At 48.3% G+C, this 13,549-nt stretch overlaps 1 protein-coding gene across 2 annotated transcripts in view; it reads left to right on the forward strand.

Moving 5' to 3' along the window:
* The window catches only part of LOC139160418 (contactin-4-like), a 296,056-nt gene that overhangs the window by 52,559 nt on the left and 229,948 nt on the right, over positions 1–13,549 (forward strand). For both annotated transcript variants that reach the window (XM_070738254.1, XM_070738255.1), the window contains exons 2-3: positions 9,416–9,542; positions 11,372–11,547. In XM_070738254.1, coding sequence (XP_070594355.1) covers positions 9,416–9,542; positions 11,372–11,547 — 303 coding nt within the window. The remainder of the gene's footprint in view (positions 1–9,415; positions 9,543–11,371; positions 11,548–13,549) is intronic.

A 13,549-nucleotide genomic window follows, 5' to 3' on the forward strand; every position in this document is an offset into this window, starting at 1 on the left:
CGCTCGCCCATGGCCGGCAGAAGATCGCTCTTGCCCGGCTTCCCCGCGAGGCTTCCCCCCCCACCCGCTGGCTGCGAGCGCTCTGCCAGGCAGCCAAGAAGCATTCAGGGCGAAGTGATGTGGAGGAATGGGGAGCTGAAACCGCCCGGTTTCAGCTCCCCATTCCTCCACGTCACTTCGCTCCTGCCCTGGCTAAATCGTGGGGCAGCAAACATGCTTTGGGGGTTTGTCTGCCCCACGATTTAGCCAGGACAGGAGCGAAGTGAGGTGGAGGAATGGGGAGCTGAAACCGCCCGGTTTCAGCTCCCCATTCCTCGTCACTTCGCTCCTGTCCTGGCTAAATCGTGGGGCAGCAAACATGCTTTGGGGGTTTGGCTGCCCCACGATTTAGCCAGGACAGGAGCGAAGTGAGGTGGAGGAATGGGGAGCTGAAACCGCCTGGTTTCAGCTCCCCATTCCTCGTCACTTCGCTCCTTCCCTGGCTAAATCGTGGGGCAGCAAACATGCTTTGGGGGTTTGTCTGCCCCACGATTTAGCCAGGACAGGAGCGAAGTGAGGTGGAGGAATGGGGAGCTGAAACCGCCCGGTTTCAGCTCCCCATTCCTTGTCACTTCGCTCCTGTCCTGGCTAAATCGTGGGGCAGCAAACATGCTTTGGGGGTTTGGCTGCCCCACGATTTAGCCAGGACAGGAGCGAAGTGACGTGGAGGAATGGGGAGCTGAAACCGGGCGGTTTCAGCTCCCCATTCCTGCACATCACTTCGCTCCTGTCCTGGCTAAATCGTGGGGCAGCAAACATGCTTTGGGGGTTTGGCTGCCCCACGATTTAGCCAGGACAGGAGCGAAGTGAGGTGGAGGAATGGGGAGCTGAAACCGCCCGGTTTCAGCTCCCCATTCCTCCACCTCACTTCGCTCCTGTCCTGGCTAAATCGTGGGGCAGCCAAACCCCCAAAGCATGTTTGCTGCCCCACGATTTAGCCAGGACAGGAGCGAAGTGACGAGGAATGGGGAGCTGAAACCGGGCGGTTTCAGCTCCCCATTCCTCCACCTCACTTCGCTCCTGTCCTGGCTAAATCGTGGGGCAGACAAACCCCCAAAGCATGTTTGCTGCCCCACGATTTAGCCAGGGCAGGAGCGAAGTGACGTGGAGGAATGGGGAGCTGAAACCGGGCGGTTTCAGCTCCCCATTCCTCCACATCACTTCGCCCTGAATGCTTCTTGGCTGCCTGGCAGAGCGCTCGCAGCCAGCGGGTGGGGGGGGAAGCCTCGCGGGGAAGCCGGGCAAGAGCGATCTTCTGCCGGCCATGGGCAAGCGGCGGGGAGTCGCCAATGGCCGGCAGAAGATCGCTCTTGCTGACCTGATGCCTCGCGGTGAAGCCGGGTAAGAGCGATCTGCCGGCCATGGGCGACTCCCCGCCGCTCGCCCATGGCCGGCAGAAGATCGCTCTTGCCCGGCTTCCCTGCGAGGCATCAGGTCAGCATTCTGGACGGGCGGGCGGCGGGCGAGGAGGGGGGAAGCCTCGTGGGGAAGCCGGGCAAGAGCGATCTTCTGCCGGCCATGGGCGACTCCCCGCCGCTCGCCCATGGCCGGCAGAAGATCGCTCTTGCCCGGCTTCCCCGCGAGGCTTCCCCCCCCCACCCGCTGGCTGCGAGCGCTCTGCCAGGCAGCCAAGAAGCATTCAGGGCGAAGTGATGTGGAGGAATGGGGAGCTGAAACCGCCCGGTTTCAGCTCCCCATTCCTCCACGTCACTTCGCTCCTGCCCTGGCTAAATCGTGGGGCAGCAAACATGCTTTGGGGGTTTGTCTGCCCCACGATTTAGCCAGGACAGGAGCGAAGTGAGGTGGAGGAATGGGGAGCTGAAACCGCCCGGTTTCAGCTCCCCATTCCTCGTCACTTCGCTCCTGTCCTGGCTAAATCGTGGGGCAGCAAACATGCTTTGGGGGTTTGGCTGCCCCACGATTTAGCCAGGACAGGAGCGAAGTGAGGTGGAGGAATGGGGAGCTGAAACCGCCTGGTTTCAGCTCCCCATTCCTCGTCACTTCGCTCCTTCCCTGGCTAAATCGTGGGGCAGCAAACATGCTTTGGGGGTTTGTCTGCCCCACGATTTAGCCAGGACAGGAGCGAAGTGAGGTGGAGGAATGGGGAGCTGAAACCGCCCGGTTTCAGCTCCCCATTCCTTGTCACTTCGCTCCTGTCCTGGCTAAATCGTGGGGCAGCAAACATGCTTTGGGGGTTTGTCTGCCCCACGATTTAGCCAGGACAGGAGCGAAGTGAGGTGGAGGAATGGGGAGCTGAAACCGCCCGGTTTCAGCTCCCCATTCCTCGTCACTTCGCTCCTGTCCTGGCTAAATCGTGGGGCAGACAAACCCCCAAAGCATGTTTGCTACCCCACGATTTAGCCAGGACAGGAGCGAAGTGACGAGGAATGGGGAGCTGAAACCGGGCGGTTTCAGCTCCCCATTCCTCGTCACTTCGCTCCTGTCCTGGCTAAATCGTGGGGCAGCAAACATGCTTTGGGGGTTTGGCTGCCCCACGATTTAGCCAGGACAGGAGCGAAGTGAGGTGGAGGAATGGGGAGCTGAAACCGCCTGGTTTCAGCTCCCCATTCCTCGTCACTTCGCTCCTTCCCTGGCTAAATCGTGGGGCAGCAAACATGCTTTGGGGGTTTGTCTGCCCCACGATTTAGCCAGGACAGGAGCGAAGTGAGGTGGAGGAATGGGGAGCTGAAACCGCCCGGTTTCAGCTCCCCATTCCTTGTCACTTCGCTCCTGTCCTGGCTAAATCGTGGGGCAGCAAACATGCTTTGGGGGTTTGGCTGCCCCACGATTTAGCCAGGACAGGAGCGAAGTGACGTGGAGGAATGGGGAGCTGAAACCGCCCGGTTTCAGCTCCCCATTCCTGCACGTCACTTCGCTCCTGTCCTGGCTAAATCGTGGGGCAGCAAACATGCTTTGGGGGTTTGGCTGCCCCACGATTTAGCCAGGACAGGAGCGAAGTGAGGTGGAGGAATGGGGAGCTGAAACCGCCCGGTTTCAGCTCCCCATTCCTCGTCACTTCGCTCCTGTCCTGGCTAAATCGTGGGGCAGACAAACCCCCAAAGCATGTTTGCTGCCCCACGATTTAGCCAGGACAGGAGCGAAGTGACGAGGAATGGGGAGCTGAAACCGGGCGGTTTCAGCTCCCCATTCCTCCACCTCACTTCGCTCCTGCCCTGGCTAAATTGTGGGGCAGCAAACATGCTTTGGGGGTTTGTCTGCCCCACGATTTAGCCAGGACAGGAGCGAAGTGAGGTGGAGGAATGGGGAGCTGAAACCACCCGGTTTTAGCTCCCCATTCCTCGTCACTTCGCTGCTGTCCTGGCTAAATCGTGGGGCAGCAAACATGCTTTGGGGGTTTGGCTGCCCCACGATTTAGCCAGGACAGGAGCGAAGTGACGTGGAGGAATGGGGAGCTGAAACCGGGCGGTTTCAGCTCCCCATTCCTGCACGTCACTTCGCTCCTGTCCTGGCTAAATCGTGGGGCAGCAAACATGCTTTGGGGGTTTGTCTGCCCCACGATTTAGCCAGGACAGGAGCGAAGTGAGGTGGAGGAATGGGAGCTCCCCATTCCTCGTCACTTCGCTCCTGTCCTGGCTAAATCGTGGGGCAGCAAACATGCTTTGGGGGTTTGGCTGCCCCACGATTTAGCCGGGACAGGAGCGAAGTGACGTGCAGGAATGGGGAGCTGAAACCGGGCGGCCGCCGGGCGCTTTTCGGCTCTGGCTGCCCACCAGCCGCCTCCGCCTCTGTCTCCATCCGGGACGTTTTGGGCCAAACCGGCGAGGTACAGTTTGAGAGAAGAGCCGGAGAGCAAAGAGGCCCCGATCTGGAAGGCGCGGCTGCGCTGCCGCGGTTTTGCTGAGCTGAGAAGGAGGGTAGTAGTAGGTGAGGCTGGTGGTGGTGGCTCCCCTCCCTCCTTCCCTCTCCCACCCCGAGCAGATCCATCCTTCCAGAGGCGGCACGGTCTGCCTACTCGGGAGAGGCCACCGGGCAAAGATGCAGCCGGTCGCCTCTCGGCCACAAGCGGGGCGCTGCCTGCTGCTTCCCCTGCCTCGGCTTCCCCCACCTGCTCCTGCGGCGGCAGCGGGGCAGAGGCCCTGCCCGGACTCGCCCGGGCTCTCGCGGCCAAACAGGCGCGTGGCTCGCCTTCCTTTCCCACCCACCGCCCGGCATCGCCTGTGCGCCGCTGCCTTCGCGCCCGGCCTGCTTCTCGCCCAGCCGCCACCGCTGACCATGCTGGGGACCCGGCGCGACCGGCTGCTCATTCTGCTGCTTCTCGGGGCGCTGCTCAGCGCCGATTTCTACTTCCACCTCTGGCCCCAAATGAGGCGGCGCCTCGGTCCGGCCACGGAGACGGCTGAGCCCCGCTGCTCCTGCCCCGCCGAAGAAGCCACCGTCGCCGCCGGTCCAAAGCTCCGGACTCGGCCGACCGCCAACCTGAGCAGCCATGCCCCCCACTCCAAGCTGAGGAGGCTATTCGCGCACCCGCTCTACAGCACCCCCGAGAGGCCGGCCGAGAAGCTGCTCAATGGGCAGGAGGCGCTGCGTTACTACCGGCGGAAAATAGCCCGCTGGAACAGATGCGTGGGCCTGGACGTGGGGGGAAACGCGGCTCAGGCGCATAAGACCCGCGTCGGAAAAACCCGCTTGTCGCTGCGATGCCTTGCGGGGGCGGGGGTGAGGGAAGAGCGCGGGTGTTTTAAAAGGTCGCAGCCGGCCTGGGGGGCTTGCCAGCACCCCCCCGCACCCCGAACCCGGGTGCGGGGGGTGCTGGCAAGCCCCCCAGGCCGGCTGCGACCTTTCAAAACACCCGCGCCGCTTCCCATGTGTCTCCTGGAGCCGAACGCGGAAGTTCGGCTTTGCTGTTCAGCTTCAGGCTTTGCTGTTCGGCTCTGGGAGACAGCTGCGAAGCGGCGCGGGTAAAATTTTGCCTCTTCTTAACGAGTTATGAACCGGCATTCGGGAGGCTTCTGGGAAGCCCCGCCGCCTGGCTGTTACCTTTTAAAACAGCCGCGCGGCTTCCCAGCAGTCTCCGAACGCAGGTTCGTAACTCGAAAAAAGTTCGTAAGAAGAGGCAAAATTTTGCTGAACCCTGGGTTTGTATCACGAGTTGTTCGTAAGACGAGGGGTTCGTATCTTAAGGTACCACTATATATATTTTCATTACGTCTTAACATGTTTGTGTTGAAATAAATTTCTGCATGTAAAGACATTAACTTAATGTCCTTAACTCCCAAGTGTAAAAATATTCATTATTAGCTTACTTTTTCGCCCTTCCAATCAGTTATGATTTGTCATTGCTTGCTTCCTAGGGCTAAGAGAAATTGACTGGGCCAAGGTTACCCAAGTAGCTTCATGTCTAAGGCAGGAGTAGAACTCACAGTCTTCTTTTTTCTAACTTGACTTAACCACTACACCAGTGGTAGGATTCCCCCCCAAAAAATATTACCTGTTCTGTGGACATGGTGTGGCTTGGTGGACATGGCAGGGAATTATACTGTAAAATCTCCATTCCCATCTCACTCCAGGGGAAGGTTACTGCAAAATTCCCATTTCAACCCAATCAGCTATAACTTGAGAGGCAGAGAATAGATGGGGACAGGGACAGTCAGAGGTGGTATTTACCGGTTCTCCGAACTAGTCAAAATTCCAGCTACCGGTTCTCCAGATTGGTCAGAACCTGCTGAATCCCACCTCTGCACTACACCAAACTGTATTTTTTTCAATGATAAGCGCAATCTTAAGTGAGCTACAGTTCATGTTATCAGAAGCAGGGAGTAAGTAGAAATATGCAGAAGTTAACAACTAGGAGAAAGAAATAAACTAATTTCTTCGATGCTTTTTAATATAACATTATGTAGTGTGTTTTGTTTCTTTGGTGTCATTTTTTTTCTTCTTTAGGAAAAAAGTCATACTTGAGAATTCTATATCTTACGTTGTGAAGGTCTTAACAATTGTTCCTGTTTCAAACCTCTCATGAATATGTGTGTATTCATGTCTTAGCTATGAATTAATGTTTTAAAGAACTGGGAAAAATGCAATTTCTCTCATTCTTTGTCTTTGTGTGGAATCCACAGAGCAATTTTACATAATTCATTCATATGTGGTGTTTTGAATTCTTCATGCCAGATGGCTAACAGGTGCATGCCGTGTAAGATTTTATGTTTAATACTGATTCTCACCATCTGAGATTTTTAACTCCCCAAATGGATAGAATAATGTACCAGCTTTTCTTGCAGAAGGACTGTATGGGCTGCCGACTAAACAAATTATGAACTTGGTTATCTCAAACACACAGTGGTAGTAATTAGAGAGGCTGGGAAAAGGAGAAGAATAATCAATTAAATAATGCTAATTGGACATTGTTATCATTTATCCTCTTTTTCCTTTTCCTTTTATTCTAACAGCTGCTGTAGGATTTTTCATATATGTTAGTTGATGCAGTTTGTTTGCTTAAAACAAAATAATAGCTTCTAATGGGTTCTTTCTATATTAAGAAAATAATTATGTTGTTTTTAAGAGTATGTGTCAGTGGTATTTTAATGGCTAATCTGGTAACATGTCATCAAATGAGTTTGATGATTTTCATTTCCCCCGTTTTTGTCTATTTATGTTAGTCCTGAGTATCTTTGTCACAACTACCAATATTTTTTGAATCCTAAATATTTTCAAATGATCTTTACAATATTCAGATTTGAAATCATCTCTGCTATGTCATTCAAGAGAAATATTGTTCTGCGTGAGACAAATGTTACTTTTATAGTTCACCAATTGTAATATACTACATGCAATTGATACACAACCTGATATTTGTGTACAAAGCTAAGGGATTGACTTATTTTTAAAATAAGTGTTTATTCTAATAATGATCTGTGTTATTTTTATATATATAAATAATAACTTTATCTTGAAACTCTCAGTTCACTGCAGCAAAAAAAAAAAAAAACACCTGTAAAGAAAAATGATATAAAACCTCTCTCCAATGGATCCCCTTTTCTTCTATTTTGCAAATATTGCCTTATTCCAGCTATGACAGCCCTCTGGACATTTCCTCCGCAACTAGTTGACAAAATCAAGATATATTCATTTTTATTTCCGTGCTTTTCTGATACACTCAACCATCTGTTATGGATGCTTCTAGACAGGCAAACCTCAAGAGGTCCTCAATAGATCACAATGTACACACCAATAACTATAACCTAATATCTTATCCCCTGATAAAGAAGGAACATTTGACTCTACTGAAAAAAACCCATCTCCTTCTTTCCCTTGAGGTTAAATAACTAAGAAAGAATTAGTTCTAGGCTCTTGTTTTTTTATAATTCCTGGGAAACAAAAAGAGAATTTTCATATTTCAGAATCAATCACATATAGACTTTTTAGGTAGGTCAGACTGAATGTGTCAGCTCATTATTTTTTACTTTGGATGTGCTCCAAGCCATGTCTGATTTCTTTCAAACTATTTACCGTATTTTCCGGCTTATAAGACGACTTTTTAACCCCTGAAAATCTTATCTAAAGTGGGGGGTCATCTTATACGCCGGATACTGATTCCACAGATTTCGCCGCTTTGCCGCCGCTCCTGCTGCCGGCTTTGCTGGGGTCCAGCCCTCTAGCCGGCGCCTCGCCATCTATCCGCCGCTTCTTTCTTCTCCGCCTCGCCTCCGCTACTCCCGCCGCCACCTTTGCTCTCTCCGCCGGGCAAGAGGCAAAGGCGGCGGCGGGAGTAGCGGAGGCGAGGCGGAGAAGAATGAAGCGGCGGTCCAGCCGCTTTGCCGCTACTCCCGCCGCCGCCTTTGCCTCTTGCCCGGCGGGGAGAGAGCTGAAGGAACGCGTACCAAAACCGGGGACAATCTTAGTCTCCCCTGCGCGCTCCTCCCCGCGTGCCTTCACAGCCCAGCCCAGCCCGCCTGAAACCCAATAACCGCGACCATCCAGCCATGCCTCCCCTTCCCGCCGGCGCCGACCAAGATGCGTACGGGAGCTTCGGAAGGTGCAGCCGGCCGCCAGAGCCCCGGGGGAGCCTTCCCGCGCACCGCCCGGGCTGAGGGAGAGGGCCAAGCGGTGGCCAGCATGCCGGCTGCGGGTGGTCGGCAGGCGGTCTTTTGCCTGGCTGGCTGGTCCTGGCGCTCTCCGGCACTCTGGCTTGGGCGCCGCCGCCGTGGGTGACACTCCTCTGCCCGCCGCTCTGCCACTGCGAGGAGGACGGCGTGGCGCTCTCCGCCGACTGCTCCGAAGGGGCGCTGGGCTCTGTGCCCGCCGGCCTCGGGCCCTTCACCACCTACCTGTAAGCCCCGCACTGTCCGGCGCTTCGCCTGCGGCTTCTCCCGGGGAAGGGGGGGGAAGGGCAGAGCTGCCTGCCGGAAATCCAAGGGCGACTTTAGCCGGATCCCCAAAGGAACGGAGGAGCATCTCTTTCTCTCCCTCCCTCTCTCCCACTCTTCCTCTCTCTCTCTCTCTTCCTCCGCCTGTCTCTGTCTCTCTCGCTCTCCCTCCCTCTCTCAATTTCTCTGTCTCCCTCCCTCTCTCCCATCCTTCCTCTCTCTCTCTCCCACTCTTCCTCCCTTTACCTCTCCCTCTCTCTCTCCCTCCCTCCCACCCTTCCCCTCTCTGTTTGTCTCTGTCTCTTTCCCACTCTTCCTCCATCCGCCTCTGTCTCTCTCCCCTCTCTCTGTCTCTCTCTCCCTCCCTCCCTCTCTCTCTGTCTCTGCCTCTTTCCCTCCCTCTTGTTCCCTCACTCCTCTCTCTCTGTCTCTCCCTCCCACCCTTCCCCTCTCTGTTTGTCTCTGTCTCTTTCCCACTCTTCCTCCATCCGCCTCTGTCTCTCTCCCCTCTCTCTGTCTCTCCCTCCCTCCCTCTCTCTTTCTCTGTCTCTGCCTCTCTTTCCCTCCCTCTTGTTCCCTCCTCTCTCTCTGTCTCTCCCTCCCTCTCTCTATCTCTTCCTCCCTCCCTCTATCTGTCTCTCCTTCCCTCTCTCCCTCTATCTCTGTCTCTCTTTCCCTCCCTCTTGTTCCCTCCCTCTTTTTTTTTTTCATTTTTATTTGGTGTGCGTCAGAAGAGGGGTAGTCTTATACGGCGAGTATATCTCAAATTCTATATTTTAACTGGAAAAGTTAGGGGGTCGTCTTATACACCCAGTCGTCTTATACGCCGGAAAATACGGTAGTTTGAAAGTATGTCTTTTGTGAAGAATTAATTGTGATTTGTAAGAAATAGAGTATTTTGTTTTACTACAGATACTACAGATACTACTACAATGTTGTCTAAATCTGATTGGTGCAATTGTTTTATTTATCGTTATTTGCATAATAAGCAGTAGATTTACTGTATGCTTTAAGTCTATGAAATCTAAATGCCAGTACTCTCTTTATTGTAGATGATAACATACCACATGGACCAGTTTTTGTCCAGGAACCAAGCAGCGTGATTTTTGCACTTGACTCTGAGGAAGAAAAAGTTAAACTGAACTGCGAAGTAAAAGGAAACCCTAAGCCAACCATAAGGTAAACTGTGTCTTTATCAACAACTTTGTCAATATCCTACTGCATGCAGTAATGCCTCCGTGCCATTCTGACCTCCATGAGGCAACCCTATTTTTTATACAATCCTAGTTTTTATAAAATAAAATCTGAAATCTTAACGTTGCTGTGAAATCTCATAAGAGTTTCACAGAAATGACAACAACTACGAATGCTAGAATTGAATGACATTTTGTCAGTCTTACACAATATTTCAAGAGTTCAGTGATATTTTATCTATCAGTTGGAAGAATGCCCAGACTTCCCCAATCAATTGAGGAATTTTACAGTTGACTGGAATCAAGTTTCCAGTTGATAGGAAAAGTTTGTTCATTTCTGTTCTATAGCAATCAAGAGAGATTCTGTTACTGTAGTGGCTCCTGCTGGTAGGAGTAGATACTAGGATTAATTGAGCAGTAGACATTAGCAAATTTGTTCTTTTCCTTGTTTACATGTCTTATATGAACAATTTTGATCCTATATAGTGTTTTATTCTTTTGCTGAAGTCATGTTCTAATGACATGATTTTAGGAGAATCTAAAGTCTTTAGGACAACATTTTGCTGTAGTCTTAAAGACACCAGGATAGAAACCAGGTGACTGTGAGTTTTAGTCCTGAAGGTCAGCTTCATGTCTTTGGGCTTATCAGCCCATAATATCAGGCTCAGCAACAAGCTGGTCAGGCATTTCCTGTTGCAACCAATAGATCAACACTCGGGAGATCCAAAAAGTTGATCCCGCACTTGTGGAAAAATATTAGAAAGGGTGAAAAAAAGGTTTTATTCTTTTGCTACAGTCATCTTCTAATGACACTAATGTGAAAAGGACAATCTAGATTTAAATAAAACCAATAAGTGTAAATAACAACATGATCTGTGAGGTAGTAGATATAAAGAATTTATTTCTCCATATGTATTGTTGTGCTAGGATATTTAGTTCTGTAATTTATTTATCTATCTATCTATCTATCTATCTATCTATCTATCTATCTATCTATCTATCTATCTATCTATCTATTTATTGGATTTGTATGCCGCCCCTCTCCGAAGACTCGGGGCGGCTAACAACAGTAATAAAACAATGTACAATAATAATCCAATAAATACTAAAAATGATTAAAAAACCCATTAATATAAAAAGCCAAACATACATACAAACATACCACACCATACATGAAATTGTAAAGGCCCAGGGGGGAAAAGCATCTCAATTCCCCCATGCCTGGCGACAGAGGTGGATTTTAAGTAGCTTACGAAAGGCAAGGAGGGTGGGGGCAATTCTAATCTCTGGGTGGAGTTGGTTCCAGAGGGCTGGGGCCGCCACAGAGAAGGCTCTTCCCCTGGGTCCTACCAAGCAGCATTGTTTAGTTGACGGGACCCGGAGAAGACCCACTCTGTGGGACCTAACCGGTCGCTGGGATTCGTGCAGCAGAAGGTGGTCCCTGAGATAATCTGGTCCGGTGCCATGAAGGGCTTTATAGGTCATAACCAACACTTTGAATTGTGACTGGAAACTGATCGGCAACCAGTGCAGACTGCGGAGTGTTGGTGTAACATGGGCATTTTTGGGAAAGCCCATGATTGCTCTCGCAGCTGCATTCTGCACGATCTGAAGTTTCCGAACACTTGTTGTAATGGTACAACAACGATGTAAATAATACTTCATCTATTGTAATATGCAACATTTTAGAAATTAGGAAATCATAATTGCTTGCTTGTTAGGAAGTAGATAAGGCATTTTTATTTTATGTCTTATTTTTGAATGTACAAATAGTTAAGGGAGCATAATTAAACTGCCTTCTCTTTTGTAATATAGGTGGAAGTTAAATGGAACCATTGTTGACATTGGTATGGATTACCGCTACAGTGTGGTTGAAGGCAGCTTGTTGATCAATAATCCCAATAAAACTCAAGATGCTGGAACATACCTGTGCATAGCAACAAATTCATTTGGAACAATTGTTAGTCGAGAAGCTAAACTGCAATTTGCTTGTAAGTAGAAGTTATATAATATGTCATATACTGCTTTATTATAACATAATATTGCTTTATTATGAAAAACTATAACATTATCTATGTCAGAATGTTTTTTATTCTATATAGAATGTGTACTGATTTGGAGAATAAATTCTTAAATTGGTTTGGAAATATATATTTGATAGGTCTTCTTTTGGCTTAAAGAGTAGTAAATGTCTGTAATTATTTTTAGTTGCATAGAAAAGAAAAAAGATCTATCACTATAGATCTGATAAGGTTGTAACTGTTTGACATCTTAATCTTCTGAAGAATTCAAATGTACGCCAAATGTACTCTCACTCTCTCTCTCTCTCCCCCTTCCTCAATTTACACAACTCATAAAATTACCAGCAATTCAGTGTTAATAATTTTGGCCTTTGGTATGTCACTTAAAGGTTAGTTCTTTCAAATGTCCTCTCTGCTGTCCCAAGGTGTCACTATATTATAGGGGATAGATATAATCAGCTTATATGGGAATTGGGACACATAAATATTTAATAAAGAGAGAAAAAATAAAGAAAAGTGTTGAACTATAAATACTGGGTTGATTTTCAAGGAGGAAACTAGGGATCAAAAGAGGCTGGTTTTTTAAAATGCTGAATCAAGCTAAGAGGTATAGAACTGAATGGTGTGTTCAGGAGATGTGCCCAGTAAATAGAACAATACAGATAGAGTAATGAAATGTCTTGTTTTATACTTCAAGAGGAACAAATTAATGAATGTTATTTCTATTAAGTAGAGTATTGGATAGGTTCTGATTCAGAATGTTGTATTATATCGCATTAAGCTGCAATAGATTTGTTAGATACAAATTATATGAAAGCAATTGCATCTTCTTATACCATTTACAATTTAGTGTTATGTTAACCTAGCCATTTAGTAATTTAAAAATAATAAATATCTGAGGCACCATTTACATAGTGTTTACATGGTCTGAACATTAATTCTAGGACCTTGCTAGTAGGAGAAGAAGGAGAAGCAGTTAAAATGTTTTTGAACTTTAGAAAACAAACAAGCACTTGCACATAACGTCCCAGGTTTAAGATTTGTTGAAAAGAAAGTCAAAAAGTATAGCGCATGGTGGACTTTACAGTACTTGGAGACATCGGAATAGAAGAGGAAAACTTGGAGAAACTCACAAAATACAAACACCTGCAAATGGAAGTAGAACTACAGGAACAAAAGAAAGCAAAATTGATAGCAATAGTAATAGGTGTCTTGGATGCAATCCAGACACTTCTGGAAAATCACGTGAACACCATTGGCATTGACAAAATTGCCATCAGACAAACAGAAGCTTTATACAGAACAGCTTGCATCCTGCAACAATGCCAGTGTGCAACACCAAACAACAACTTCTGCCTATACCTGGCCCTCAGCATAGTTTTGATAAGTGGATAAAAATGCCAAATCCAGTCAAAACATCTGGCTAAGTATGTGACCAACCATAATAATACTTCTTTTTATAGTACTTTTAAGATATAAAAATCATGCAATTTAATATTTTTTCTACATTTTATTGAAGAAAAAGAAGCTTAGCTAAAAACCACCTCACCAGATGCTCAGAGGATCTTTTTTTTCATTTTGCAGACAAAAATATGCTAAAATATTTTAACCAATTTTACACATTTCTTTCATGGCTGGTAAATATTTGAAGACTTACTCCATGTTTTTATATATTCCTGTGCTGGAATAGTTTTCTGTAATCACTATGTGATATGATTTGATTGACTGATTGATCTTCATGATGATCTAACCTAGCCTGATTCTTCTGGTTTTCCAGTAGTGCACCCAACACCCCTCTAACTAAGTCTGTCAATGTAAACTGAAGCAAATCTCATATGGCGAGTCATATTAACTTAATACTTGAAATTAGCATTTCATTTTAAAATAATTTCCTTAGCTATTTATTGAAACGAATAAACATAGTTAAACAGCTCCATGTGGGGACCCTGGTGGTTTTTCCTCTAGAAACAGG

This window comes from Erythrolamprus reginae, chromosome 2 (assembly GCF_031021105.1).
Source record: "Erythrolamprus reginae isolate rEryReg1 chromosome 2, rEryReg1.hap1, whole genome shotgun sequence".
NCBI classification, from domain to species: Eukaryota; Metazoa; Chordata; class Lepidosauria; order Squamata; family Dipsadidae; genus Erythrolamprus; species Erythrolamprus reginae.